The sequence below is a fragment of the Monomorium pharaonis genome, chromosome 5, assembly GCF_013373865.1.
Source record: "Monomorium pharaonis isolate MP-MQ-018 chromosome 5, ASM1337386v2, whole genome shotgun sequence".
Taxonomy (NCBI): Eukaryota; Metazoa; Arthropoda; class Insecta; order Hymenoptera; family Formicidae; genus Monomorium; species Monomorium pharaonis.
Genome location: NC_050471.1, coordinates 16,158,492 through 16,176,098, shown reverse-complemented (window position 1 = coordinate 16,176,098; position 17,607 = coordinate 16,158,492). Strand labels below are relative to the sequence as shown.

General features: G+C 32.2%; 1 protein-coding gene across 19 annotated transcripts in view; it reads right to left on the bottom strand.

Annotated features, from left to right (window-relative positions):
• LOC105839109 (serine/threonine-protein phosphatase 2A regulatory subunit B'' subunit alpha) overlaps nucleotides 1–17,607 on the bottom strand; it is a 310,192-nt gene that overhangs the window by 154,832 nt on the left and 137,753 nt on the right. For 18 of the 19 annotated variants that reach the window (XR_004963295.1, XR_004963294.1, XR_004963290.1 and 15 more), the window contains one exon: nucleotides 9,585–9,762. The exons of the other annotated variant lie outside the window; for it this stretch is intronic. Coding sequence is in view for 5 of the 18 variants with exons in the window: in XM_012685169.3 (XP_012540623.1) it covers nucleotides 9,585–9,762 (178 nt within the window). In the remaining 13 variants the exon portion in view is untranslated. The remainder of the gene's footprint in view (nucleotides 1–9,584; nucleotides 9,763–17,607) is intronic. 19 annotated transcript variants of the gene reach the window in all.

The following is a 17,607-nucleotide window of genomic DNA, read 5'->3' as shown; positions in this document are numbered from 1 at the left end:
CAGCCATTAACTCTCGATTCGCCAAAGCAGTGTTACAGTGCACAGTGAATAAATCGATTTAACTACGAGGAATAAAAATTGGTAAGTAACTAATAATTTATTTGGAATATTGAAAACCGATCACATTTCTTTGTGTTAATATAAATAAGCTAGCACGTGGAACGTAACCTTGCTGGCGATGTTACGTTTCACGTGCTAGCTTATTTAAATTAACACCAACGCACGATCGTTTTTTTGTAAATATTAATCCTTCTGTTATCTACAAGTGCCTCTTAGACGATTATTTACTATATTTTCGCATTAATTTCTATTTTGAGATATTTCGTTAATGACAAATGCTGGAACACGTAGGATTTTTACCAACACCATAGTCCCTTAAGACGAATATTTCAATGCACGAATGAAATATTCTTCTAAAAAAAATGTTTTATCGCTGGTATGAAATATAAATACCCCGTGATGAAACAAAACTCATAAAATTCCATCTAGATTGCAATTTTGTCACTATGTACAAGAGGTTATCGCTGAATTTTTCTGATTTCTTGTATTAATTGACACAAACTCCCTGCGGTGAGAAAAAAATTATAAACCTTAAATTGTGATTGCTATTTGGGTACATTTATATTTCATACTGGCGATAAAACATCCTTCTAAAATGTGTATAATTTCTAAATGTAATTTTTCTCGGTTTTTGCACGTATAACTCGCGTGCTCACAAAGCTTGTTGTACCGAACTTGCTAGTACATAGTATTGTAATAAACTTATATACAATAGCTATTAGGTATATATTTCGATGACATGAAATAGAGTAAGAAAAACTCTTTTGTGCTGGACGTCTTTTAAACGTCTTTTTTTAAAGTCTTATTTTTTATGTTTTCAGAGTATTACTTCAAATAAATCTCCAAACTGGACATAAGCGAAAGGACAAAAAAAGAAAGTCACTGTCTTATGATGGTTCCGTGATGAAGCTAGCTAATGCTTGGAGGCTTTAAAAGACGATTTCTAAAGTCGACTGTCGTTGTATAACGATTTAGAATCGTATTAAAGCGATCAGTATTATTACCAAACGCCAAAAAATGTACCAAATAATTTATTATTTTATAGTTATTACTAAATATAAGTAAATATTTAAAAAATTTAGTATACAATATAAGTCTGAAAAAATAAAAGGCTGCCTATAATAATATATTATGTGCAAATAATTACGCGGAGTTTATTTTTTATTGAATTGACACTTTTTGTTTATAAAAAGATTCAGAAGAGGTCGAATGGATAGGCAAGCAAATTTAAAATAGTCTCTTTATATATATATATATATATATATATATATAAATATTATATCTGATAATTGTTAAACGATAGGCGATTATTTTTTTATATGATAATTATATAAATTTTTAATGTTTCTAATGTAAAAGTGCGTGCAAAATAAATTCAGTATACTCAAAGATTCAATGTTTTTGTTAATTTTTATAATCAAAAAATAATGAATGTAATATTTATTAAATGTAATAATATATTGTTAAGGCTCCTAGGTAGTCACTACACTGTAAAAAAAATCTGTATTAAAAATAATATAAAAGTGTAGGAAGTTTTTATGCAGATACCGTATTTGAAATTTCAAATACGAAGTTGAAAATTAAAAAGTGGTATTTCGAAAATAAAAGTATTGAACAGTAATATTACTGTGTTCTTCTGTTTGAAAATTTATATACCTGAAAAAGAATTTTGATCTTTAAGCATATTTAAATTAAGAAACAAATTTTTTAATTTTCATAAACATTGATCTGAAAATTATCTCAAGACTACATGAATTTCAAGTACACAAGTGTTGTAAGTTTACTATGTTGGAATATTATTATTAATATACATAGTGGTTATTATGGAACATTATGGCATTAAATTGTATGGTCTTGATTCTGAGAATTCCGAGACCTGTCTTTTAATTTAAATACTTAAAGATTAAAATTCCTTTACAAGTATCTGATTTTTCAAACAAATGCGCATAGTAATATTACTACTCGTTACTTTTGTTTTCGAAATACCACTCCTTTAATTTTCAATTTTGTATTTGAAATTTCATATACGGTATCTGCATAAAAACTTCCTACACTTTTATATTATTTTTAATACAATTTTTAATATTTAATATTTTTAAGACTCCTGGGTAGTCGCTATATATAGAGCTGTCCTAGTGACGTCAGAAGCAAGAAATAGCGAGAAATTGTTAACACCCTATTTTATCTTACGTGCCATTTACAAATAAAAATATATTTGGATAAAACTCATTGTAGATCGGTTCAGAACACTTCTAAAATATGCCAAAAACGAAATTGATTTTTGGCATAATTTAGAAATGTTCTGAACCGATCTACAGTGAGTTTTTATCCAAATACATTTTTATTTGAAAATAGCACGTAAGATAAAATAAGGTGTCATTTCTCGCCATTTCTCGCTTTTGACGCCATTAAACAAAGACAATTCTAGTGACTACCTAGGAGCCTTAACAATATATTATTACATTTAATAAATATTACATTCATTATTTTTTGATTATAAAAATTAACAAAAACATTGAATCTTTGAGTATACTGAATTTATTTTGCACGCACTTTTACATTAGAAACATTAAAAATTTATATAATTATCATATAAAAAAATAATCGCCTATCGTTTAACAATTATCAGATATAATATTTATATATATATATATATATATATATATATATATATATAAAGAGACTATTTTAAATTTGCTTGCCTATCCATTCGACCTCTTCTGAATCTTTTTATAAACAAAAAGTGTCAATTCAATAAAAAATAAACTCCGCGTAATTATTTGCACATAATATATTATTATAGGCAGCCTTTTATTTTTTCAGACTTATATTGTATACTAAATTTTTTAAATATTTACTTATATTTAGTAATAACTATAAAATAATAAATTATTTGGTACATTTTTTGGCGTTTGGTAATAATACTGATCGCTTTAATACGATTCTAAATCGTTATACAACGACAGTCGACTTTAGAAATCGTCTTTTAAAGCCTCCAAGCATTAGCTAGCTTCATCACGGAACCATCATAAGACAGTGACTTTCTTTTTTTGTCCTTTCGCTTATGTCCAGTTTGGAGATTTATTTGAAGTAATACTCTGAAAACATAAAAAATAAGACTTTAAAAAAAGACGTTTAAAAGACGTCCAGCACAAAAGAGTTTTTCTTACTCTATTTCATGTCATCGAAATATATACCTAATAGCTATTGTATATAAGTTTATTACAATACTATGTACTAGCAAGTTCGGTACAACAAGCTTTGTGAGCACGCGAGTTATACGTGCAAAAACCGAGAAAAATTACATTTAGAAATTATACACATTTTAGAAGGATGTTTTATCGCCAGTATGAAATATAAATGTACCCAAATAGCAATCACAATTTAAGGTTTATAATTTTTTTCTCACCGCAGGGAGTTTGTGTCAATTAATACAAGAAATCAGAAAAATTCAGCGATAACCTCTTGTACATAGTGACAAAATTGCAATCTAGATGGAATTTTATGAGTTTTGTTTCATCACGGGGTATTTATATTTCATACCAGCGATAAAACATTTTTTTTAGAAGAATATTTCATTCGTGCATTGAAATATTCGTCTTAAGGGACTATGGTGTTGGTAAAAATCCTACGTGTTCCAGCATTTGTCATTAACGAAATATCTCAAAATAGAAATTAATGCGAAAATATAGTAAATAATCGTCTAAGAGGCACTTGTAGATAACAGAAGGATTAATATTTACAAAAAAACGATCGTGCGTTGGTGTTAATTTAAATAAGCTAGCACGTGAAACGTAACATCGCCAGCAAGGTTACGTTCCACGTGCTAGCTTATTTATATTAACACAAAGAAATGTGATCGGTTTTCAATATTCCAAATAAATTATTAGTTACTTACCAATTTTTATTCCTCGTAGTTAAATCGATTTATTCACTGTGCACTGTAACACTGCTTTGGCGAATCGAGAGTTAATGGCTGATTCGCCGGCACACTCTAGAGCGCAGTTATACGTATTCGTCTGGTTTTCTTTGTTCGGCTATCGCAAAATCTCACTTCTTAACTTGCTGTCCCTCAGGAGATGACCACGATTTCAATGGTTGAGGAAGGCACAATTATGGGAGCTGATTGCGTCTCGTCAAATCTGGGCCTCTGCAGTCTGCATGGCACGTGTGGAGAAGTGCCGTGTATGCACGCGTTCGCGTGCTCTGCGCATGTGCATAGCTGAACACATGGCTTTTCCCATGCGCATGCATGACAAGCAGGGTGCATAGGCCCATCAAGTCTCATCAAAGTTGGCATCATCTTTGGTCTCAAAATATACAAATCTCAAAGTATGTCACATCTCCGCTTTTCACGTGGCGTCATTGTATAAAATATATTGAGCATTAAGATCTGCTATGACCGTCGTTGGCACTTTCTCGTTTTTTATTTATTTATTATATTTAGGGTATATGATCCAAATTTTGCGCATTGTCTATACACATTTTATACTACGTAGGTATAACGATTCATATATAATAATGAATTTTACCATGAAATATATATGAATTCTTGATTTCATTCGCGCTTTGCAATTTTAAAAGACAATAGTTGTAAAGAAAGATTATGCATATCATAATATTCAATTTCAAGTGTATCGTATTTTTCAGTTCGCCGCAATTAAAATCCAAAGTCGTATTGTATTTTCAATGTTTTGTTTGCAACAAATAAATTCATATACAAATGTTCTCATTTTCAATCGAAAATATGTATTATTACTTTGCGTATTCCAAAAAATCTTAAACGGGTTTTTAATATTCAATGATGTGTGTATTAAATTTCATATTAGTGATTAAAATTGATGATCGTGTAGGAATTTAGCTATATAAGTGCAAGAATTTGTATTTCAGATACCCAGTTTGTAAAATTCATTTACCGTGGTATCGTAAATGTATTGTAAATTTCATATCTTTTTTAACAGTGTAGTAAAATTAAAAGTTTTTATGGTGTTAAAATAGGAAAAAAGTATCAAAAATGTGATTTTTTGCAAGTTTAAACTTGACTTACCATTTTTAAAAATCTAAAAAAAATATAAAATATCAGAAATTTCTGAGACGCGCATTTTGCATATAGGTTCACGCCTGCAATTAGAAGTTACAGCGTTTAGAAGTTACAGCGTTTTAAAATTAAAAAAACCTTTGGGTTAGAATTGGTAATATCAGGATATAACCAAAATTCGCAAAAAATTGGTAGTCATACCCTATGTAAAAAAATTTATTTCAAAGTTTTCAAATTTAAAGTTTTTGAAAAAAAATAATATTTTTAAAAACTGGTTTTTTAAGGGTGTGAAAGAGAAAAGAATAAAGGCTAATCGGTATCACAAAAATTTTTTAGCATTACTAATACATTTTTAAAATTATTTTCCACTTTTAAAACTAGTAATATTTCACCTATCTTAATGGGGGGGCGGGGACTCTATAAATTTATGGTAATTTCTTTTATATATGTAAAAGATGTTTGAAACAAGATACTACGCACAATGCAATATTACAAGCTAAACATGTATACATAGTTTAAAACCGAAAACAACAAGCAAAAAGCTACAAAATTTTGTACGTCAACGTCGTTAGCTCTGAACAACATAAAAGAAAAGTTGTACAATGTAATAAAATAACAATGTAATTTCTGTTATTTATTTAAGTTTAGAGCAGCAAAACTGTTTTTATATAAAATTTCGATAATCTGACTCAAAATCGTGATCAACGACATCAAAAACTCCTGAAAACACTAGAATTCACATTTTGAAAATTTTTATACCGTACCAGACCAAGGTGGTTTATATATACTATATATAAACCAGCAACAAACTTGTAAATTGTGTAAAAGGTGTTAGTTGCAGTAATAGTGGTAGTAGTTTATTCCTGATTCCTCTTAAGGTTGCTGGGGTGTTTTCAAGAGAACCAAACCCTTCACATCTTCCTTCCCTTCTATCTTCTCAGATACATCCATAAATATACAATATTTACAATACTATACAATACAATGTCAACTCCCTTTAATTCTTCCGAATCCTGGCCATTGGGCAATCTTACAGTCTAGCAACCCTCATCCCTCTCCACGGCCCCATCTTTCTCTCTCTTTCTTCCCCACCTTATTCCTCTTTCTCCCTCCGTCATGCCTCATTATTTCCTTATTCCCTCTCTTCTTCCTTCTATCCCCTTTCTCCTTGTCCCAGCTCCACCTCCTGCTCTCCACTCATAACTTTCTACTAGAAACTGTCACCTTTCTCCTCTTTGTTCTCTCCATCCTAGGACCCTCCACCATTTTTCACTTGTTTCTTTGTTCCTCTATTGTAAAATCCTCGTCCACCCCCACTCCCAAATCCTTTCTGTTCTTCCGAAAATCTCCTCTTTGTCTATTAAAACTTCTAACTCTGTGATCAACATCCATCTTCCTGCCTCCCCTATCCTTTCCTCCGCCCTTCTTATTCTCACCCCTCTCCCCCTGACGCTCCCTTTATAACTCCCACCACAAAGAATCGCCTCTCCTCCAGGACATCTCCCTCCACTCTTCTCCAGACCAGATTCCTCTCCTTTTCTTCTTCTCTTTCAGCTTTTTCTCCCTTCTCTCATCTTCTCTTTTCTTATCTTCTCCACCCTTTCCTCTACCTTTTTTCTGGCTTTTTTTTCTATTTCCCCTCTCTGCTTGTATTTCCTCTTTCGCTCCTCCTTCCACTTAACCTCATTCTCCTCCTCCACCAAACTCCACCATTCTTCTCCTCTTTTTTCTTCTTGTGCTCCCCCTCCTCCTCTAGCTCCTTCTCTGGATCCTCTGGCATCTTCCCCAGTGCATTCTTATCCTCCTTTCCTCTCTTTTTACCTCTTTTCTTTTTCTCCTATTTTCCTCCTCGATTACCTTCTCCTTCTCATCCTGATTCTCCTTCTGCTTTCTATCCTTACGACCTGTCTCCCTCACCTTTGCCTTCTCTATCCTTCTCCCGCTCCCCTGCTCCTCCGTGTCTCGCCTGTCCTCTTGCTCCCTCCTGTCCCTCCTTCTCCGCTCCCTTTCTCTTATCCGCCTCTTCTTTTTCTGCCACGTTCCGTCCTTTTACTCCTCTTCCTTTCTTCTCCTCTTCCGTTCCTTCTTTACCTCTTCATTTTCTTCCAGTTTCTCTGACTTCCCCCTGTGCTATACTTTCCACCTTTCATCTTTTTTTCTTCATTCCTCTTCTCCTTCTTCTCCTGGTTCTCCCTTCATTTCTCCTCCTTATCGCTTGTCTCTTTCTCTATTTCTACCCCTGCCCTGCTCCTGCTCCTCTCCTCCTCCTACCACTTCCTCCTTTTTCCTGTGTACCTTCTTTCTCTTTTCTTTCCTCTCCAAACTCACCTCTATCCTCTCTCCACCGTCTCTCATTTCTCCTCTCTCTATATACTTTTCTCTCAACACCACCACCATCTCCTCCGGACATTTCTTTATCTTCCTCAACTCTTCCATCACTTCCTCCATTCTTCCGTACTCTCTTGTTCTCTTTATCTCTTCTTCTCTCACAAAATTTCTACGCCTTAACTCTCTCCTGTTTTTCCTTTCCTTACTCTTAACATCTCTTCCTCGCACTCTACTCTCCTCCTCAATACTTCTAATTCGATACTCTAGATCGATATATCGATATATTAATCGTTCTCCATCGCGTACTTGTGCCGCCATCTGCCACCGTTTCCCACCTTTCGTTCCTACTTTCTTTTTCCACTCCAGCCTCAAACTCCTGCGCACGCGTTTCACTCTCTTCCTCGATCCTCTTCATCGATTTACATCACTTTATCGATGCTACAATCGTCTTTCTCCATTCTATTGCCATCTCTCTCTCTTCTCTCTTCTTCTTTCCAGTTTTCTACTTGCATCTTCTGTCTCCCTCTTTCTTCCTCGGAACTTTGATCGATTCTTCGATACATCGACTGTCATTTACCATGCACTTTCTCCAATCATTCACACTCTCCGACCTTCTTTACACACATACCATCTGTCACCACTTCACCATCCTCGCTCCTTCCTTTTTCTTCTTTCCGCTTGTCCCTTCTGGCGTCCTCTCCGTGCACCGCTTCCTCCATACCTTCTCCACGCCAATCTTTCTTCTCACCATCTTTCCTCTAATGCCTTATTCCGAATTTTCTTCTCGCTCTCCTGCTTCTCGTCCTTCCTCCATTTTCCTCCCTTCAATTTCCGGTCTTCCTTTCATATCTCACTTTCTCTTATTCCATCTCTCCTCGGCCACTATCTTACCTCCTCTTTCCACAAAACTCTGGAACCTAAGATTCTAGTAAAGTTCCAACCTGTTTATCACCGGCCGCCATCTTTTCGTCCTCGTGTTAGCTGTATCTACTTATAAATTTTGCCGAAAAATATTTGAAATTTAAAAAAATGCCCTCTAAAAGTAAAAGAATATTTTAAAAAGTTAGAAAAGAACAAAAATAAAATATATTAGGAAATGTGAAATAAAAAAGTTCAGTCGACGGTTCAAAAATTGTAAAAAAGGGGAGCAAAAAGTAAGAAAAATAGTTAAAGAAATAAGATCTGAATTTTGTATTTGTTATAGGTGTATCTCTCTCTCCCTCTTTCTCTCTCGTGCACGCGCCCAAGATATTAAAAAATGGATATAAAATCACTACAAGTAATCATTAGGCATGTATATTATAAAATAAAACTTTAAAAAATCCTAAAAAATTATTCAAAAATAAATATTCAAAAAGTTTTTTTTTTTTTTTTTTTTTTTTAAGAAATTTTCTCTAAGAGAAAATTAAAGAATTTGTTTCAGAGAAGCGCGCCAATTTTTACAAAACTCTATCTGGAGGATTTTTGAGGTCGCTGATTGTAAATCCGTTGTCCAATTTTTGAAAATGGAAGATGCAATATAGCGGACAAAATATTAAAAATTCAACCAATTTCCATAAAATAATATCCAAAAATTTTTGAGGTGCTAATTACGAATCTGTTATCAATTTAAAAATTAAAAATGGTGGATCCAATATGGCGGACATAAAATTAAAAATTCAACTAATTTCCATGAAACTTACAATTAGTATCTAGGAGTTTCGTCATATTGGATTCATTTTAAATTTTAAAAATCTGACAACAAATTCGTAATCAGCACCTAGAAAAACTTGTAGATACTAAGTTTTACAGGTTTAATTTTTAGTTTTACGCCCGTCATATTAGATCCGCCATTTTTAATTTTAAAAATCTGACTCGTAATCTTAGATTCATAATCAGCGACCCCTTGGATACAATTTTATCAAAATTATTATAGGAACCAAAAATAATTCAAAGTGGCTCAAAGGGTTAAAAAAATCACTTATTAATCATGAAAAGGTCTTTCTTATCTAATAGCCATCTTTGACATTCCTAATAATCATACATTTAAAAAATTGTTTTTTGAAAATCTTGAGGGGACACAAAAACAAGCTTATTGACCCTCCTTCTTAACAATCAAGAACTGAGATAGTTATTTTATACAAACTATACAAATATGTACCATACAAACGATACAAACCGTGTGTACATAACGTGAATGAAATTCTGTGGCTTCTTTTAAAAATGTCAATCCTGGATGCGTTTCTACAACATCCTGTACGAGTGGAATTAAGTCTTCCGGAAGTATATTGTCTCGAAGACCCCGAGTAAGAATATTGATGAATTTACTAGCTGCATCGTAATGGGTAGCTGTTAATCTGAAGATAAAAATAAAATCTATTTGAGTAAAATTAATAGTTTCCGCAAAAAATAAAAAAAATGTATTTTTATTCTTCTAAGGTCAATATCACTTTTAATATATCTTACAATTAAAGAAAAAAATTTTATAATTCTATTGAAAAAATTAGAAATCCTTATTTCTTATTTAAAAAAATTGTAATTTTAAGTTGTTTGTTACTGCTCATTTTCTATAAAATAATTGACAAATTTATATTTTTAACATTTAGAGATTTAAAACTGTGAAGAAAGATTAAATCCCAAGGTTTGTTCCAGTAGGCAAAAATTGTTGTTTTTGAAACACTATTTACATAAAAAACAATTAGTATAAAAAAAACAAAAAAGTGTAGAACAATTATTTTATCGATATTAAAATTAAAATTTAATTGTTTAAATAGAATATTCATTACAATAAAATAGTAAACAAATTAACAATATATGCAGCAGATTGATGACAAATTCAGAAATTGTTACAAAATTAAGACTCTTGACCCTTCGCTGCAGTCATATTAAATTTATATGCAGTTATATTATATTTATCAGAGGCGAAAAAATATAACATGTTGAATAACTCAATTTTTTAGTCCAAACCATAATTATTCAGTGTATCCTAGTGCTGTAACTTGTGACGTGCTTATGAAACCCTCAAAATATGCTAAATATAGTAACTATAATATTATATACATAAAAGGAACATTTTCTTTATGACAAGCAAAAATCAGCCTATTAGATTATACATGTATGTATTGACTGTCAACGAAAAAAGATACCATTCTCTGTATTTTAGAAGTATATAAAAGTGATCTCATGTGTTAATTTTATTCCGCATAAACCTGTTTATTATTTACGGTCTCACATATAACTCTGTAAGTGAAAAGTACAAATCACTAAATATGATTAGTAAACGAAAATTAAAGAAAATGACTAGTATTAATAATCACAGTAATCCTATAAGTATCACCATAAGCTTAAAAATGCGTGATACTGAATCATATTTTTCACTTAAACTTTTTCGGCACTAAGTTTCATGGTGTAAAAGATGTTACAAAATATGACATATTTTTAAGATTATAGTTGCTTATAATATTATTGCGGATATTAATATTAATCATTTTCTTTAACATTCGTATACTAATCATATTTAGTGATTTGTACTTTTCACGTACAGAATTACATGTAATTATGTAAGTAATAAGAAGTTTATGCAGAATAAATACAACAGAAAATGAAAAATTTCACGAAGTTACATGATTAACCTTTTGATTCAAATTCAATATAGCTGCGGCAAGAAACCAAGAGACTTAATTATATCAGCACTAATAATTTGGCTTGTTTTATTATTTACACCAAAATAACGTATTAGAGCCTCGTTATCATATAAATTTATATTATAGATGATATTTATTCATTTAATCAAGAATAATTTTCATTAGCCCTTTGTGGTCACCTAGGATCCAGTGGATCCCCCAAAAAAGTTTTGCGCTCTGTATCTAAGTATTTATTTTAAAATTTAGACTGCACGCCATCTACCTGTAGTTCAAGATTTCCTCTAAGCGTATTAACACGCGACATAAAGCGTATTAATGTGCTTGTGGTAATCAAACGTACAACAGGCATTTTTATTTGGGTCTATTCTACTCACAGTGTGAGTACAATAAGTCGATTATTCAAGTAAAATATTCATAACTTTGTTTTTATGATTTTTATGCTTTAACATCATTACAACATAAATAGATGTTTGCAGTCACTTTAATTTTTTTTGTAAAGCGTATATAATTTTTTGTTTTATACATGGGACATTCCACGTTAACCGGAACACCTGTTTGCCCAAAATATAACATAATATTTATATATATAGGAGAAAGGCACCGAATTTGGAACACCACTTTGTTTTTGGACAATATTTCTTAAATAATGGTTAGAAAAACAATGTTGACAATACATAAATACAAATTAGAAAGTATCTTCTATTAAATGGTATAGTAATTTTTATAATACTGTTTCGTATTTTTTAATAATTAATGTTTTCGTGACACATGTCAAAAAGGGCATCCGACGAAATGGGCGCCTAATTTGGAATTTATACACGATCGAAATATTAATGTTACATTTTATTGATTTATATATATTATTATGTATTATGTAGTTCTACAGACTCAATGTTATTCCATTGGGTTCACTTAAGAAACAGAATCGTGCAAATATAACTCGCTTTTGACGAATTCGTTTTTAGCAGATTATATAGAAAAGTATATAATAACATAGGCACACAAAAAAAGTTGTCCGGCGGTCCAGTCAATCCTTATGTATTTTGACCCGCTAAATCCAAGGTTAGAATTGCTGAATTGGCTCATTTTTTCCTAACCTAAACAAAGAACACCTTGTAAAAGCAGTTTGGGTCACAAATGTGTAATCCGTAGTGTGTAAACTTGCGTAACCACATTACCCATTTCACAGAAGCTCAGACTTGTCATACGGATTTTCCCCAGGTAATGTGGTTACGCAAGCTTGCACGCTTTGGATTATACATTTGTGACCCAAACTGCTTTTACAAGGTTTTTTTTTTAAGATTAGGAAAAAATGAGCCAATTCTGACCTTGGATTTGGATTCAGCAGGTCAAAATACATAAAAATTGACTAGTCAAATGCGCCGGACTAACCACTTTTTTGTATGCTTGTGTTATTAAATAAAACAGTTGCCGAATCACGAGAGATATACAGAAGGTAAACAAAAGGCGCGACTCACCATCCAACACGAATGATTACAAATTCGATGTCTTCATACTGCTTAACGGATAAATAATTTTACCAGGGAAAGAACAACACTTTACATGTTAAACTTCATGTGTAACAAACCCATAAATATGGATAAGTTATAAGTTTATTCTTTCTTGTCATACAATACGCATTAAATTTACTCACGTACTTGATCGAGTGATTCATAAATCTATCGGTTTATTACTATTAATGACTACCGAGTAATTTTTCTGCGGTTTATTTTTATTTAAAAAATTCAGATTATAGTAATTACAAATTATACAATTACAGTAATCAGTCAGAAAATTGGTGCCTTTCACAAAATGTATCATATATCGATGCTTTTGTAGATTTATACACACTCATACACAAACAAATCTACATTCCACTACCAATTAATTAATACTCTACAATGTCATGGTATCAGATTGATAATTTATCGACTGCAATTATGGACAGATTTACACACTTTACCCTCTAACTGCACACTATCAAAAAGTTACGTTCACTGCACATGAGTGTACAACACTCGGGAAACTTTGACGGTTTGTATGTCGGGCAGAAATTAACAAATTTTATTACATGTTTTTTTCATTTCTAAGAAAAATTTCTCAGAATTATGATAATATAGATTAGAAAGTCGTATGTATAAAGTGGAAAGAAATATATTCGATAAACTGACAATAAATCAAGAAATTTTGCGTACATTTCAAAATCAATCTGAGTGTGGCTAACCCAGTGTGGGGTAATCTCTTTTTGGAACACATAACGATTGAACACGGCTCGATTGGACACGCACGATTGGACACGGCACGATTGGACACCGCATGATTGGATACCGCATGATTGGACATCGCATTATTGGACACCGCATTACTGGAAACCGCACGATTGGACACTGCACGATTGGACACCGCACAGTCTTCAAATGAAAAACATTAATATATCATATGACAGATTATCTAACCTTAGAAACATCTGGTAGAACAAAGCGTCGTTCTGCCAGAAAAAAATGTAAACTTCAAACGTCTATATACGTATTTTTATAAGCATCTCGTTTTGCGTGTCAAGTCGCAAATGTGGTGCAAAGAATGCTTTGTGCGCGCGCGCACGGTGCAAAGGGGACCTTTGGCCTCCCTCCCAAACTCACCCTGTCACTAACTCATGTAAATTGTATTGAAAATCTGCAAACATATGTGAATAAGTGTGTGTGTGTGTGTGTGTGTCCATTCGTACGGTGTCCAATCGTGCGGTGTCCAATAATGCGGTGTCCAATCGTGCGGTGTCCAATCGTTACGTGTCCAAACGGGATACTCCTCCCCGTGTGCAGTTAGAGGGCTAATGGTCCTCAAAAAATATAACCTTGACTCGTTCTGTTGACATTGAGCCTCCGTGTCGGGTTACATGCGTCGTATAAACGCGTTTTATTCGAATAATTTTTGATTGCTAAATAATTAATCTGTATTAATTAATAGCAACAGAAAAATTTGTGTTCATGTGTTCGTGTAAATCTGCAAAAGCATTGATACGTGATCAAGCGCATGAGTAAATTCTATGCGTATTGTGTGACAAGAAAGAAAAAACTTATGACTTATCAATATTTATAAGTTTGTTACAGTATCACATATACAGTATGTTTGTGAAAGTATCTTCTACCAAATGGTATAGTAATTTTAATTATAAAAGCAAAATACTGTTCCGTATTTTGCTTTTATAATTAATGTTTTGACACACGTCAAAAAGAGCACCTGACAAAAAGGGCGCCTAATTTGGAATCCAATCAAAGTATTAATGTTACATATTAATGATTTATATAATACATCTTACCTAAGTTATGCAGTTACTACCGATTCAATGTTATTCCATTAAGCTTGCCCAAGAGGCACAACCGTGCAATTATAATTCTTGCTTTTAATAAATTCATTTTTAGTAGATTTTATATAGAAAAAAATATAAATATAAAAAATATAGATTTTTATTTCTTTAATTATTAGGTGTACAACTTTGCTTCCGCCGTTTTCCAATAAATAGCTGTAGCGGTAAGTGGTGGTCGAAATAAATAGATTGTAAACATCATACAATAAGCTTAGGCATTTGTAAACATAACGCCATTGAAATATTAGTCGATTTGTGTCTGCATCATAAAGTTTTTCTTGATTGAAAATGTCAGCTTACGAACCAAATTCTCGTCATTTGCGGGAGGTTTTAATTTTTTGCTTCAATATGAAGAAATCTGCGGCTGAGGCTCATCGAATGTTCTCAAATACATATGGTAAGGCCGCTATTAGTAAAAAAAACGTGCCGAGAGTGGTTTCAACGCTTCAAGAATGGTGATTTTGACGTCGAAGACCGGCATGGCGGTAAAAGAGAGGTTTTCGAAGATGCAGAATTGGAGGCATTATTTGATCAAGACTCATGTTAAACGCAAGAAGAATTGGCAGGATCATTGGGAGTGACGCAACAAGCCATTTCAAAACGCCTGAAAATCATGGGAATGATTCAGAAGCAAGAAAATTGGGTGCCGTACAAGTTGAAGCCGAGAGATGTTAAACGGTGTTTATTTGCTTGTGAACAGTTGCTTGCAAGGCAAAGACGGAAGGAATTTCTGCATCGTATTATGACTGGGGACAAAAAATGAGTTCATTACGATAACCCCAAACGCAGAAAATCATATGAACTTCCCGGTGATGCTTCCACGTCGACGGCCAAACCGAATATTCACGGCTCCAAGGTCATGCTCTGTATTTGATGAAACCAGCTCTGCGTAGTGTATTATGACCCAAATAGCACTGGATGTTCCAAGGACGTCCATTTTAAGTCCAATTCAGGTCCGCATGTCCATGGACATAAAATGAATATTCACAGGATATCCATTATTGGAATTAAAACGGATGTTCTATTCAGAACGTCCTATGCTCGATATCTGATTTATATCCGCACTTGGATCTTACTTTTATATAATTTATCTTTATTATTTTTATTATGTAATCTAAAAGAAATATTGTAAATTATATATTATTTACAATATTTCTAATTAACATTAATTTATAAATAATAATAAATTATATTATTTTTAATTTTCAAAAGGTTTATTTTAATTGTTCTACTTTTAGATATAATATGAAATATGTAATATGAAATAATACGTATTATTTTTTTATTTATTAACATTATTAATTATTGGTATTTTTTTAAATGTTTGTTATAATATATTATTGTTTCTTTTTCGTTTTTTATCGTTTCGTTTTTTAAATTTTCGTTTCTTGTTCTTTTTTTTCTTTTTCTTTTTCGGTTTTTTTTTTCGTTTCTTTTTTCGACCAAAAGAGGGATACAGCAATTGGTCTGAGTCAAGCTCTGTCTCTGACCTAGTTTACACCGAGCACTTGGTACGCGTATCAAATAGTAAATAACTAGTAAATGTATTTAATCATTGGCTGATCAGCTTAAATTCACTACTTGATACGCGTACCAAGGGCTTGGTGTAAATTAGGGCTCTGTCTAATCAGTAGCATAATGGGCGCTAGACAGAGAAAAAAAATTGACCCGGATTAGAGATACTATAACAGAGATTCGCGGATGCGTTAACGATTTCTGATTGGCTCCCGTCGCTTGGGGTATAACCGGAAGTATGAGAGAGAAAGATAGATATAACTGACAGAGAAAGCTTAGCCAACCTAACTTGTCACTTGTCAAAAGAAAACAGAGTGTCTACGTGTCTATCAAATAGAATATAAAATCAGAGAAAAACCTGAGGTTGCACATATTTTTCTACGAGTCTAAATACAATGTTTAAATTATATTTATAATACATAATGTGTATATAAACATAATATGTATTTATATATAATAATATATAATTTCTTAATAATCAATTTATATTATTTAACCTTACATGAGAAAATTAATGAAATATGTGTGTAAACCTTTTTTTTAAATATATTGTGTTTTAATATTCATTTTGTTCACGATTATTAAATATCAATAACTACAAATAAATAAATATATATATATATATATATATATATATATATATATACATGTAATCGGAAGCCATCCCGTAATGGAAAGATAGACGGGATCGAGATGAACATAAAAGTCCAATATTATCTTGGGTTAGGTCTATCAATAATCGAGATATAAATATTTCAAATTGTACGAATGAGAGCGCGCCGTGTGAAGAGCCGAGACGCTCGAGCTGTAGCGCGGCCCACTGTGTCGAACATTGGCTGCCGGCGGCGGGGGAAGAAGGAGAAGCGGTGCCGCTGCCTGTGCTTCGCCGCCCTCGCGTCTCACTGCACCGCGCCAATACTCGTGGCAATGGCAGCTATGCACATTCGTGATTACTTGACAAATTAGGACAGTTAGCAAAGATATGACAAATTAAAACCGTAATAAACTGCTGTGATTAAGAAAGTCGAAAGAGCGAAAGCGATAGATACTTATGGAATCTACAAATAATCTAATTTCTATCGTAATTGTGAATAAGTAAATTAATAAAAGTTTTTCGTACATTCACGAAAGATTCTTTCTTTTTCTTAAATATCTTATTTACAGTATCATACAATTCTAACTTTGTTTCTTATCGAATTGTGTCGTACTGTTAAATCCTTGATGAAAACATTAATAAAAAATTAACATAAATTTACAATTGATTCTTAAAGTGATAATTTTCTTTTATAAGTGTATTATAATATTTGCCGCATCAAATTCTCTCATCGTTTCTTATTGTTTTTTTTCCATGGAATGTTAAATTAACAAAGGTTTATCACAATTAATATCTACGATTGATTCTTCATACATTCTCATTTCGTAAATATTTAATTAGAAAATTATAAAATGCGCGATATATCCATATAATATGTTACACTCATTGTTCATAACACGATAGAAAAATATCTCTTGATGTAACGATTTCACAATAGATTATACCTTCTACGATAATTATGCTTAGAGATGTTCAATATCAAATGTTATTAATATAACGAAGAGTTTTTCTTTCATAACGATAGGGAACTCGGAATTTCTTTTATCTTTAATTACATTATTAATTACGACAGATTTTTACTGAT